General features: G+C 42.9%; 1 protein-coding gene across 5 annotated transcripts in view; it reads left to right on the forward strand.

Annotated features, from left to right (window-relative positions):
- The window catches only part of PAX5 (paired box 5), a 131,895-nt gene that overhangs the window by 70,740 nt on the left and 47,327 nt on the right, over positions 1-13,828 (forward strand). For all 5 annotated transcript variants that reach the window (XM_069002073.1, XM_069002074.1, XM_069002077.1 and 2 more), the window contains one exon: positions 2,149-2,278. In XM_069002073.1, the coding sequence (XP_068858174.1) occupies positions 2,149-2,278 (130 nt within the window). The remainder of the gene's footprint in view (positions 1-2,148; positions 2,279-13,828) is intronic.

Genomic DNA, 13,828 nt, shown 5'->3' on the forward strand with positions numbered 1-13,828 from the left:
ATGCTTTGGCATTACCAGCTGCATGGGATGTCTCTGCAGGGCTACTGTTTCTCTGATGTTTGGCCAGATTAGGGTTTTGGGAAAAGAAAAAATCTAGTAGTGTCTCCATATGTGCATGTACCCTGCATAGGGGAAAGGAAGGGTTGGAGACTTAGAAGAACATGAAATGGTGTGGGAAGGCAGAGAAATGCATCGTGGTGTGATGAGGAATGAGAAGAAGGAGCTTTGATTACACTTCTAGGAAGGACGAAGGCTGGGGCCATTACTGGCATTCTCTGCCAAGGAGGGAGGTTCCCAGGGCTGTCTGATCCCAGGCGCTGAAGTGGGGAGGAGTCAGAGGTGTGTGTGTCTTTGAGGCAGTGGTGGTAGACAAAAAGGGCTTGGTCCATGAAGGCATGACAAAAGTGAGGGCACAGAGGGTGTTGAAGGAGGAATGAGCTGAAAGGACTTAGGAACAGTACAGCTTTAATGCAAAGGTTATGTAGGATCGTAGGAGACAAGTCAGAGGACTCTGATGCATGGGCTAGATGCAGGACAAGGCTGGCCAGCAGCTGATCCCTGGTAAAATGTATTTTGCATACTCATCTGCAAGGGGTTTGTATGGGGGATCCTTCAAGGTGACAGGCTGTACTCCTGCGTCATCCAGGTGTTGTCTGCAGAAAAAATATGTTTATTGCACAGAACTGTTAATACATTATTATCCATGTAAATTAACTGCTGTTTGAGTGAGATGTGAGCTACAGAGACACCAGCACATATTCCTGGCCAAAGTGCTGAGTTAGTGTCAAGAACCAGATTGTGTGCTGGGTTCTCAGAGAAACTTGCAGGAAGGAGAAGGATGTATTCACTCAAATAATTTTTTGCTTCCTTAAAAAAAAAAAAAAGTTAAGTTATTTCGATGTCACATTCCTGGAAGTGTTCAAGGCCTAGCTGGATGGGGCCTTGAACAACCTGGTCTAGTGGAAGGTGTCCCTGCCCATGGTAGGGGGTGGAATAAGTTGGCCTTTAAGGCCTCCTCCAGTCCAAACCAGTCTGGGATTCAGTGTTTTTCTGAGTTTTGTTTTGGTTGCTCCAAAAAACCTCCATGAGATCCTGGGTTCATCTGCATTTCTTCATCTCTGCACGGCTTCTACATTGAGTTAATCTTCAAGAATTCATTAGGGATTGGCATCACAGTGGCTGCTCTTCAGTTTACCTGTTCCCATTGCAGTTCTTCATTTGAAGTCAACCTCCAGTTGTTATGGGCACAATTGCCATTTCACAAAGAAGGGACTGAAACATAAAGGGCAGATGGCAGGGAAGGGAGAACTTTGAAAGAAGACTTCCCAGATTTGTGGGAATGATCCTGACAATAAGAAATCATTGAAAAAGGGCAAATGAAGATAAGTTCTGTGCCATGTACATTTACATCCTCTAGATGCATGGATTGGCCTCATTGGCTGTAGAACGCTGTAGCTACAGACACTTAGGGTTATAGGATGCAAACAGTCTGATTTCTGAGCACCTGTGCTTGTTTACCATAGCCTCTTTCTGTTAATGAGATTAAGAAATTCTTTGGAAATGACACAGCATCCTTACCACAGTCAGGTGATTTATTTTTAAATAGCTTGGATTTAGAAACGGTTAGCTACAAATGCATCCATTAAGCAAACACATATGTATACATACCTTTTCTTTCTTGTGAGATGATGAAGAAATGCAACATTTCCAAGAAAAGGGAAACAGGACACCCTGTTCCCACCTTCTCATTAGTGCATGTCCCCTCAAGTGCCAACACTGAAATGTGGAGAGTATGGAAGTTAAGAGGCATGAAAATTTTTCTCTAGCAAAAAAGTAGCTTGCACTTGGCAGTTAAGCTGCAAATTTTCCTCTTTCAGGAAAGCCTTGTTACATATTAATGAGTTTGGCTTTGGTTTTATAGAGAAAAACTGTTTTGGTTTTATAGAGAGCACCAGTGATAAGCACAGAACCACTTATTGAATAGTTTGAGTGTTGAAAAGCCTAGTGTAAATTGAGCATTGCCTTTAACACTGGCTGAACAAATGATCTTTGAGTTCTATATTACATCTACTTTCTGTTGCACAGGCAAAAAAAGCTCTTGATTAGTAAATTTATTGTCACTAAAATGCCTTTTGTTTCTTTTTCCAGGCAACTGAATACTCAGCCATGGCCTCGCTAGCTGGTGGATTGGATGACATGAAGGCCAATATAACCAGCCCTACTTCTGCAGATTTGGGAGCGAGTGTTCCTGGGCCTCAGTCCTATCCTATTGTCACAGGTAAGTGATTTTCAAACACTGATAAATAGTGTGAATTGTCTGTACCTTCAAACTGCACGATGACGTCCTTTATGGAAGAATTGTGTCAGATGTGGAGTAATTTGCTCAAAAAGTCTCTTTTTGAATGTGATTTCAGGAGCTCTGTTGAAAGTCAGCTACATGGCTTGTGTAAATCATTTGTGTTTGTTTGTAGTTGACAGATGGAACATCCATCCCTCTTGTTCAGGAAAGGATGTGCCCCTCCACCCCAAACATACGTCCTGAATACCACCACATCACCAAAAAGCAGAATACTTGTCTCTGCTTTTGGGCTTTGCTGCTCATTTTTTGCAAATACACTTAGTATGTTTGACTGGATGGAGTTTTTATGACAGTTCAAACTAGCCTAAATTTTGGATGCTCATTTTATACCATTTCTGAATTGTACCTGTGGACTAAAGCTGAGCATTTAAATGAAAAGCAAAGGCTGTTTGTTCAAGGAGTGCCACGTCATCTGCATTTATTCAGCAGGCATAGAGCAAGAGTTAAGGAACAGCTAGAGTCTGATAAATGCTTTGGTCACCTGTTTATGTGGGACTGACCCCATTGCTTGCAAGGAGATTATCCAAATGGTAAGAAAATTATGAAATTGTGTCCTGAATTAGTTGTGCAAATCAGGAAAAATGAGGGCTTTTAAAAATTCAGGCTCTGTGTTTCATATGAATGTTACCTCTGTGTGTTACTGCTGTGTCTAATTGGTGCAAATTTCATTGGATTTTCTCTGTTTTGGCAAAGATTGGACGTAATTCTTTATTTTGTAGCTACAGTGGAAGATAATACTGGTTTTTGTATTGTATTACTGTGTCTTTAAAGCCTTACAATCTCATCTAGCAGAGGAACAGTTTTGAAAACACGTGTCACAAAGTTGTTTTAACCCAGTACAGCATCAGTCTTCGGCTTTTCTTGACAAAGTTTAGGAGGATTCAAAAGAAATTGTAGAGTTAAAGATATACATATGTACCTTGAAGTGGAAGGAGAGAGACTTCTTTTAATACCTGTCTCATTCTGGATGGGTGGTTTGAGTGGTGGACTCATAGATAAGAAAGGTCTCTAGGGGCGGATGGATGGACAGAAAGAGATGTGGACATTCTGGAGATGTGTGGCTTTTAAGAGGTAAGGAGATAGAGCATTGATACAGATATAGCTGTGTCCATCAGGAGTCTGTGCTGGAATCAGTGTTATCTAATATCTTCATGAGTGACACAGACAGAGGGATCAAGGGCACCCTCAGCAGGTTTGCAGGTGACACCTAGCTGAGAGTGCAGTAACAACCCTGAAGGAGAGGGCCATCCAGAGGGACTTGGAAAAGCTGCAGAAGTGGCCCATGGGAATCTCATGAGGTTTAATAAGACCAGGGTGCACCTGATGCTGCACTTAGGTTGGGGCTACTCCCAGGATTGATCCAGGTGGAGGACGAACAGACAAGCAGCCCTGGGAGAAGGACTTGGGCTGCTGGTGGGTGAGAGCTGGCCCTGCCCTGGCCGTGTGTGCTGGGACCCAGAAACCCCCCTGTGCTGGGATGACCCCCCAATCAGGGGGGGCAGCAGGGGAGGGAGGATTCTGCTCCTCTGCCCCTCTCAGGTGAGATCCCACCTGCCTCCAGCCCTGAGGCCCAGCACATGAAGGACGTTGAGCTGCTGGAGCCAGTCCAGAGGAGGCAACCGAGCTGATCAGACAACTGGAACACCTCTGCTGTGAGGAAAGGCTGAGATAATTGGAATTGTTCAGGCTGGAGAAAAGAAGGCTTTGGGCTGACCTAACTGAAGCCTCTGTCGTCTTTTAATGGACTGCTCACCCAGGATTTACACCTGGCCAAAATGAGGTTCAGCCAAGAGCTGTTGTTTTGGCTGGTACATCAGCAGTTCTTCTTTGTTTTTTCACTGGTTTAAGCACTTCTCATATGTCTCATGTTGCTACTTCCTTAGAGTGTTGCAAGCTGATTGATCACATTTGTTAGAGTAAAACCTACTACAGAGGTGATGCTGCAAAGTTCAATATGGATTTCACAGAGGTTCTCCCTGTGATGTTACCTACACTTGAGCAAAAGTTCCAAATGTTAAATTTGTAACTTCTCCTCAAGAACATGGAGCAGACTTTATGAACAGCAAGTTCTAGAAAAAAACCTGCTATCAGTCTTATATATGTCAGAGTGACAGCTACAACAGGACACATTTTTGAAGACAGTGGGTATTTATATCTTTAATTTGACAGTGCTGTAGAGTTTTCTATCAATGGCATTCATAAAACTTAGATATACATGAGCATATCGAAAGTCTTCTAAAACCTGTGCCTTTTGATATATTTTTGGAGGAGGTTGTCTACCTGCTATACTCTAATTTTCTTTTTTAACAGCCGTAGGAATTGTTTTGTGCTGGTCATGCTTTGGAAGTGCCCAGAAGTCCCCATCATGATCTGGGCCCATAACAATGGGTACATACTGTATGCCTGAGTCATACTCCCTACTCTGAGGCTTTCCTGAGGAGCTGAAAGAGATGTGCAGGTTGTCAGGAGCAGGAAGGTTTCAGTAGCAAGCTATGCTTTGTAATGTGCAAAGCATGTCCATTACAGCACGCTTGGTGGTGCATTTCTCGCTGTAGTTCTGGACAGATTTCTCTATTTTCTCCCCAAATATAACTCACTTTTTCAGTCACAACTCTTTTCCCAGCCTGTTTCCTTGGTGGGACAGGAATTTGGAAAAGGAGACACATTTATTGACCCTATTTCCCTTGTAAGCACAAGGTGCATATTGCCATGGGACTTTGATCTGTGGTAGGTATCTCTGAAAATCAGGAGGTGGGAAATGGTGCACAACGGTTGTTATGAGTGCAAGGTCAAACAACTGTCTGGAAACGCACCATCTACTCTGCCTTCTCAGAGCTTTTTTTTTGTGGTCTGTGGTCTGACCAAAGCTGTGGTAAAATCCAGTGATTGGTTTAGTGTTCTGTGGCTGGGATGGGCAGGGGTTGATAGGCGATTGATAAGGCAACAGCCCCTGGAGGAAGGTCAGCTTTGTATCAGCCCCACTTCAGTAGTAATGCCCTTACTCATGACAGAAATCCTGCCAGAACCACCTCCTGGTCCTTGGCTCCCCTCAGTTCAGAAGAGCCTAAGCCTCAAAGATCCATGATAACATTTCCCTTGTGAACTGCTCCTCATTGGAAGAGGAATGGCCAGCCTTACCTCTGGTCTTTTCCTGAGACTCAGGAAGTTTCACTGCTTTTAATTTCTTCCTTTTTTTTTGAGTGTTTCCACTCTTCCTTGTTTCATACAGGCTATCCTGTGGTGTATGTGAACAAACTCAGAGAACTGAAGCTGAAAGCCTTGGGGGGCAACGTTTTAGCATGCTAGGTAGTGTGTTTTCAACTGTGAAAGTGAGGGTTAGTTGGATAAAAGTCCACCAAATGTCCAAAGGGTCTGGCTGGTGGTGTTAATGCCTTGAGGTCGATCTCACTTCTCTGTTGACATTCCAGATTATAAACAATTTTGTAATAGCATCAGTGTCATGAGACCAAGAGCTGCTTAAAACACTGACAAATGAGTTGTGGTATCCAGAGCAGCACTGGTGAGCTACATCTCTTCTACTGGGAACTCTTCTGGTTGTGTGTGTGAAGCAGAGCTGTGGGCATGATGTTTCAACACAGAATGAGACTATTGGTAAGGCTGAAAAGTGAATAACTTGAAATATGAAAACCAGGAATTTGAGCCAGGAACATTTTTCTCCTTTCTATAGCTGTATCTCCTGTTCAAGCTTAATCATTTTTAATGAGAAATTCTGGAGTAGTCTCGGCTGCCATATATGAAGAGAACTTAGTCTGTCTTATGTTGTCAGTCTTAAATCTGTAAGACTGTAAAAGAATTTGGTGGAAATAAGTCTGAGAACAGAACTATGATTACATTTTTTCATTGTTCTTTTTACCAGGTTGTGGTGTCACTGTATGGAGCCACAGCCTGTGAGTGCTCTCTGCATTTACAAACCAATGACTGAGGCCCAGCACATTGCTGTTGTTGTCAGCAATTTCCAAGCAGCCTGTGATTGTTACTAATTACCTCCAGATGCATTTGCCCTGCTTTGGCTTGCTGATTTCAGCATGATTGGTGTCACTTTGAGAGGACAATGCCATGTTAAACTGATATCTTTATGTAGCTCTCCAATACTGTGCTGGAGGTGGATTGGTAAACCCACAGTAGCCCAGCTGTGTCCAGCAGTGGAGTCAGTTTGTACTTACAGAGCCAGAAGTGGCTGTCAACCAGCCTCACCTCACCTAGGGGCAGAGAAGCATGATTTACTGGACTGGGGTCTGATGGGAATGCTATATCACTCCATTAAAAGAAGTGGCACAGAGCAAAGTGTTGTCAGCGGGCTTCTTGTCTAGCACATGCTGGAGTAGAGGAGCCTGGTCTTCTTCCATGCTGGGACATGTCTATCAACCTTGGCCCACCTGCTCTTCCTCACATGCAGGGAGAGACTGAGCCTCTGCCAAGTATGGACAGGTTATGTCTTATCCTCTGCATTCAAACTTGCATCCTCCAAGCTTGGAGCATTACATTCCTTGCTTCTTTGTGCAGTCAGCCTTGTAGACAATGGTTCTGGAGAGCCAAATCCTTGGACTTTCCTGTCCATTTTGTATGCACATCAAAAAGGTGATAAAAACAGAGCAGGAACAGGAGCAGAATCAGTTTATTGTCTGGAGGGATGGGGAAGCCATTCTCAATGGCCATAATCTTGGTTACCTGCTCTGGCTTGCATTGCTGGGCTCTGTCACCAGACATAGGTGATGCCAGATGTGAAGCTGAACTGAACACAGAGCAGACTCCTCCACCCCTGGGAAGATCAGCCTGGCCTTTTCATTACCGTGGATGTATCCAACCTCTTAGGTGTAGTATATTGTGCCAGATAGTTATCCATTGGTGGCAGAGATCTTTGGCTAATGCAGGTTACAGGGGTATGTTTAACAATCCATATTCCTGGAATTGCGTTCAGTTTTTGTAGTTAGGGAACACAGATGCGAAAATGGGATAAATGCAGGCGAAAAGATAAAACATTTCTTGCTACTGTTCTGTGGTGGCATGTAGTGCTCAGGTGGCCTCCTGGCATGTTTCTCCTTAGGACTGCTCAGTCTCATCTGCTTCCTGAGTCTTCATGCTACTTGGTCATGCCATTGTGATGTAACTGCAATTTTTGAGCCACTGTTTTGCCAGGTTTTGTTGAATGGAAGGTATTATTGGTCCCTTCTGAAGCTATGCATGAGATGATGGAACTGCAGTTGGACTGGACACTGTGCCAAAATCAATTGCCCCTAAGGACTTGAGCGTTTTCCGTCAGTATGAATTCTGATGCCTTCAACAGGAGGAAAGAAGTCACTACTCTAAAATCCCAGGCTGATCTCTTGCCAGGATTAAACACTAATATATTTCAGCACTTAGCTCAGTGCCATCCAGGAGGACTTCTTGTTTTTTTTAACAAGAAAACAAGTGGCAATAGGACGCAGATCACTTCCAGAAGAGTGGTAACAGATCTTTCTCAGCCTGTGGATGGAGGATTCCTCTGAGCAACCCTAGAAACCAGCCTTTGGCTGGAGGGGTCTGGAGAAACCCCCCTCTCTCCACAGGCTAGGCTTAGGAATTGAATTTGGACTCAACACCTAATTTTTTGCATAACCAAGTTATCTGAACTGGGTGAACTCCAGAATTGCTTTCTAATCTCAGCTGCACCGTTTCTGTGGTTGGCTTTGTGCTTCCATGCTTCTGGGTAGGAGCTGTGTGTCATTGTTTCTTTGGTGGGATTGTGCCCAGTGTGGCTCTAGGACAGCCTGCAGTCCATGTTACTGGGACCACTGGTACCTTCTGAAGCTCTGCCTGTACCAGACTGGGCATGAAAATGGAGTAGGTGGGTAAGGAAGCTTTCTCATAATTTATTTTACTTTTTGTACATGAATTTAAAGGAACATTTTATAGATACCACAAAACATGGAAGGAAAATATGGATGTTTTGCTTTCCTTTTTTTTTGGGGGGGGGGTGGTGTGATTTTGTATCTTTGCATCTTTTTATTTTTTTTTAGTCAGAGAGTCGTTTACATTGGGAAAGGTCTCCAAGATCATCAAGTCCAACCATTAATCCAGCACTGCCATGTCTATGATTAACAATGTCTCCAAATGCCTACATATCATTTAAATCCCTCCAGGGACATTACTGCATTGGACAGCCTGTTTCAGAGCCTGATAGCCCTTTCAGTGCAGAAAATTTCCCTGATGTCCAATCTACGCTTCCCCTGGTGCAACTTGAGGCCATTTCATCTTGTCCTATTGCGTTCTAGTGACCAGTAAAGATACCAGCCTTCAAACTCTTTCCCTGATGAAGACTGTAAGGGCTGCATCCCTCTGGTAATGGCTGGGAGAGTGTAAGCAGAAGAGAGGATATCGGGGTTGTGTAAACATCTTGAAATCTGGCCTATTTCTTTTTTATGGCTTTGGAAATTAGGTGTCTTAGGGCTACACAAGAAAAATTAAGAGTTCAGTCTTAATAGTATGTGGTGAGGTGTGTACACCCAGGTGTAATATTTAACCAGTGTGGATAGGTGAGGTGGAATGTAGTCACAGACTGAACCCTTTGGTGAAGGTCTAGATGGCCCATGAAGGAAGGAAAGGCTGCCTTTCTGTGCCAGGTCTTGGCTGGATTCTGGGTACTTATCCCACATCAGAACAAAGTCACAACCTCTTTCCAAGTTCCACCTTCTCTTTAATTTTTAGTTTCACTGTGCGTAAGACTAAAGTTTAACTCTGCTCTCTGAACCTAGTGCTGGCAGGAGCCAAGGAAGTAATGCTTTTCCTCTGGCTTGTGACTTATTTGATCTGCCTTTTATGGACCATTTTTTATGATCATCTGAGAAAACTAATTATTTTTTGTGTCCAACTGAAACAATAATGTGACATTAGAGGCAAAAAAAGGGTCCCAATGCATGCCTTTGACGAACACATAATGAAATACAACTTTTCTCTCCTTCATGCACACCTCATGTTTACAGTGAAGACTGCTGTTATTTTAGAAGTGCAGAAATTGATACAGGGTTAGTATTTCATTAATGAGAAGTAAAAACGTGCCTTAGTAATGATAGGAAAAGTATTGTGGTATCTGCTGGTGGCAGTTCCTTGAGGAAAAAGAGGGTGTTTATTTTAATTTGTATATTGCTGTAGTCAAAAAGAATGAACCCGAGAATCTCCTATCTAGTTGATTCAGCATTTGTATGTTGTTTATTGTCATGAATTCAGGTCTAAATCCAGATCTTCCGGACCACAGTGAGAAACCTGGTTTCATTAGGAAACCCTATTTATTTCTTAAATGCTTTTGCTACTTTGTATTTTAACAGTGACTGGGAGGAAAGGGTTGTAAAAAGAAGATTTGGTGAGAAGGATGATAGCTCAAGGGACCTTGCAGCTGGAAATGCCAAGGCCTGGAGAATGACAGTGTGGGAAAACATAAAGTATGCATTTTATCCTCTGTCTTTTCTGAGAAGTAGAATTTCTGTGTAGAGATAACGTAGGTGTTTACAGAGACTTGGAGGCCCTCTCCCAGACATTCTTGAGCTCTCTGTCTTGGGAGAGAGATCAAAGCAGAGATCATAAAAGCACAGAGGAAATTCACAGCATTGTGAAGTGTTGCACAGCCCATTGATATGTGAGGCTGGGAACAGGCCACACACTTTTTGCCCCTGCTAAGATGGAATAAGCTTAGCAGTGTATGTGTCCCTGTTGTGCCAGCATGGTGATGGAATAAATCTACTCTTTACACTTCAGCTGCAGATTTTGGCCACCTTGGTTACCTGCATATATTTGATCCTCTCACAGTGACACAGCACTGGACTCTCTTTGGTGATGTCTCACTGTTTAGGAGGTCTGTGGCTGGTCATCCCTGTACGAAGATCTCCAGGTGGAAAGGAGAAAACACCTGCAGAAGGTGACTTGTCCAAAGAATTTCTGAATATAAAGTTAGGGATCCTCATCAGGATGTGCCTGTTTCTTTCCAATGGCTATGGAGGGAATGAGGAATGCTTAGTTTAAGCTGGACCTCTGTAGGTGGGATGAACCTGCCCTGGAGAGAGAAAGAAGGGTCACCTGAAGATCCTGGAGAGAAGCGTTATCCAGCTGATAGTCAGCAGCTGTTTTATGGCTGTGCTTTCACCAGCTGGCCAAAAGGATTTCAATTATTTTGATTGAAAATCTAAAAATATTCGCATTTTTCAGTGAAAAGTTGTTTCAATTTTTACTTCCTGTTCCAACTGTCTGAAAAAAGAGTAATGTAACTTTTTCACAACTCCTTCCTCTCTTTTTTTCTCCCCTCCCATCCCTATCTTCAAATCAACATGGTTTTGAAGAAAGTAAAGGTTTGGATTTGTTATTAGTACATTTTCTTCTGCAAAAAGGCTTTGGTGGCTTTTTTGTTGTTGTTATCTATTTGTAATAGCAAAAATTAAAAGTCTTCTTCTGAGGCTATGTTTTGGTCATATAACCTGTCCTTGCCTGGAAATGTTGATGTCTGTTTAAACATGGAACATAGTCACAGAATTATACTTTAACTTCTGTGGGACTGTTTTGAAGTGCAAATTGGTGCTGGTAGATGGATGGTTTCTAGTGAAGCATTATGCTAAGATTTACAGCTTACTTTCCACATTTAATAGATAAAAGTGCAGATGCATTTTCCAATAATCTATCCATCACTCACAATAGGATTTGCCATGTTAAAGACTTGAAAAAAGGCCACATAAACTCCTGAGAAAAGGCAGCCAATCTGAAAACCAGAAGTGTCATTTTTAATGAGAAGACAGAGTCTAACTGTGACACTGTTGAGTTTTTCCATTTTTATGAATTCTTATCTTGCCATTAAAGAAGAAGAGCATTTGAGAAAGCAAACGAGGGCACTTGTACCCTACTAAGACCCAGGCTATTAACTGCCTCTTTTGATGATGTACAGCCTGACTCTGTTGGGAGTTTGGCTGTGGAATTAAATGTTGAATTTAACTATGGTAAACATATTTTGGTGCAAAGCATGTATAATAACAATTTGCATTTACATAGCATCTTTTACTTAAGGATTTTGTGATTAATTAATTAATTCAATCTGTTTCCCCCTGCCCCAAATACCACTGTGGTATGGATAATAAATACAATTTTAAATCAAGCAGCTATAGCAGGAGGATTAAGACAAGAGGGTTCTGATGCCTTCATGCTCGTCCTGATTGTGACGGGCCTGGGGCTTGTTCTGCAAACATGCTGAGCAGCCTTGTCTTGTGCTCACCCTGGTCTGAAACACCCTGAAAATAAAAGGACATCAAACCAGCTCCACACTGGTGGGTGGAAAGTGCTCTGCAGGCTACATGCGCAGTGTCTTGTGCTGGTGTTTGGGTCCTGGGGATGCTCACACGCAGCTGTGCCACCCACTGCCATGGCAGCTGGGGGTTCGTGTGCTCAGGGCTGGCTGGCAGCTTTAGCACATCAACAGCCAGTTCAGTCCACAGGTAGCATTTCTCACTGCCATATAAATGCTGAAATCTGTTGTAGATCTCCAATTTGGAAATAATTACATAAAAAAAGAAAAAAAAAGAGAAAAAGGAAATAAAGGAAAGCATTCTAATTAGCTCAAGTGCTTCCTTAATTGCTTTTTTTTGGCCCACAGCAATAACAAAACATCTGAGAGTTTCTGTGCAACCCACCAAAATTGTATTTCTAGGTGAGTAGAGGGATGCATTAGCATCTGTGCATCTGCACACCACAAAAATAAAATCTAGTGGCAATCTGAGTCAGGCTGCAGAACTTGTTTCTAGGACAAGGTAATTGTTTTGATGACAGTGGTTGAAGACCTCTGAAAGATAATGAGGAGCTGGAATGTGTCCAATGACAATCAGTGGAGCTGGGGAGGGGTCTGGTGCACAAATGTTCTTAGGAGCAGATGAAGGAGATAAGGGGGTTCATACTGGAGAAGGGGAGACATGAGGGGACCTTCTGGCTCTCCACAACCCCCTGACAGGAAGGTGGAGCCAGGTGGGAGTCAGGCTCTGCTCCCAGGGAACAAGGCACAGGACAAGAGGACATGGTCTCAGGATATGCTGGGGAAGGTTTACATTGGATATTGGGAAAACATCTTCAGTGAAAGGGCTGTTCAACCCTGGCACAGGCTGCCCATGACAGTGGTGGAGTTGCCATCCTTGGAAAGATATACAAGCCATGTGAATGTGGCACTTGGGGACATGGACTACTGGTGGCCTTGGCACTGCTGGGGAATGATTGGACTCTGTGATCTTAGAGAGCTTTTCTGACCTAAACAATTCTATTAATCTGGCCTTAGTTGGCTGAATATGAGTTAACTCTTAAATTATACCTCACCAGTTGGGAGATTCTATGTATTTGAAGTGAATTGACCATCAGACCAACAGTTTTGGGAAGTGAGTAGAGGGAATGGTAAAAGAGACAGTTCTGGGTCTATGTACACCCCTGGGCAGTGGAGAGCATGGCAGGAGGCCACTTGCTGTCTGCTGTGTGCTCACACCTTCCTACCATCCCCTAGAAATGGGAGCATGCCTTAGCTTTTTTAATTTAGGAGACATCTAGGCAAAACTTAAGAGGACTCAAGAAAGAAAAACTGCAAAGTGTAAAGTGTTTGAAGTCATGTTTTAATAATACTGCAGTGTACTTTTTGAGGAAAGTCTGTGCTTATGTTCTCTATTCTTTGAAAGAAGAGCTCTTCCTGTAGTTCTGTCCTTGGAAAACACTGTGTTAGCCGAGAATAGAGGTTTTATAAGCCTACTTGTTTGTTTGGGTTTTTTGTTTGGTTTTTTGTTTGGTTAGTTGGTTGGTTGGTTGGTTTGTTTTTTTTTTTGGTGTTTTTTTGGGTTGTTTTTTTTTGGTAATGGACCACTGTTTCTTTATTATTTCATGTTACATTAAGGCCAAAAATGTGTGAATTTTGGGTTTTGTATAATTTCTCATAAAAATGTTGAGCTGTGATAAAAAATATGCAAAAAGAAAAATGAAGTAGAAAAAAAGAAAAATGTCACTGGCGATTCATCAAAATACAAGTTGCCTGCCTTTGAGCTGTTTGATGGAATTGGCACATCTACCAGCAGTAAGGAATATCACTTGTGGAAATCCCACAAGAATCAGCAGGGATGGGGACTGCCTGTGCTGCCATAGACTTGACACCTGGCTTGGGATTTTCATACAGATGTGGCTCAAAAGTAAATTCAGTAAAAAGAGTGAAAGGAGTGTTGGGGTCCCTCTGGAGTTTTCCTTCTTTTCATTGCACATTCGTTGCAACAATCTGAAATCCTTGAGCTCAGCCCTGTGATGACATTATACCTTTTTTGAGCACTAACTTCTGAAAAAGACTCCCTTCCCCAGCTGGCTTTGTCTCTGGCAGTTTTAAGTCCAGACCTTGTGGCTTCCCCAGATGTGAGCATCCTCCTGGGGGAAGGATGGTCCTGGACCACTGGGGCTTAAGTATTGCAAGAGTATGTAGGGTGT

Source organism: Aphelocoma coerulescens, assembly GCF_041296385.1.
Source record: "Aphelocoma coerulescens isolate FSJ_1873_10779 chromosome Z unlocalized genomic scaffold, UR_Acoe_1.0 ChrZ, whole genome shotgun sequence".
NCBI classification, from domain to species: Eukaryota; Metazoa; Chordata; class Aves; order Passeriformes; family Corvidae; genus Aphelocoma; species Aphelocoma coerulescens.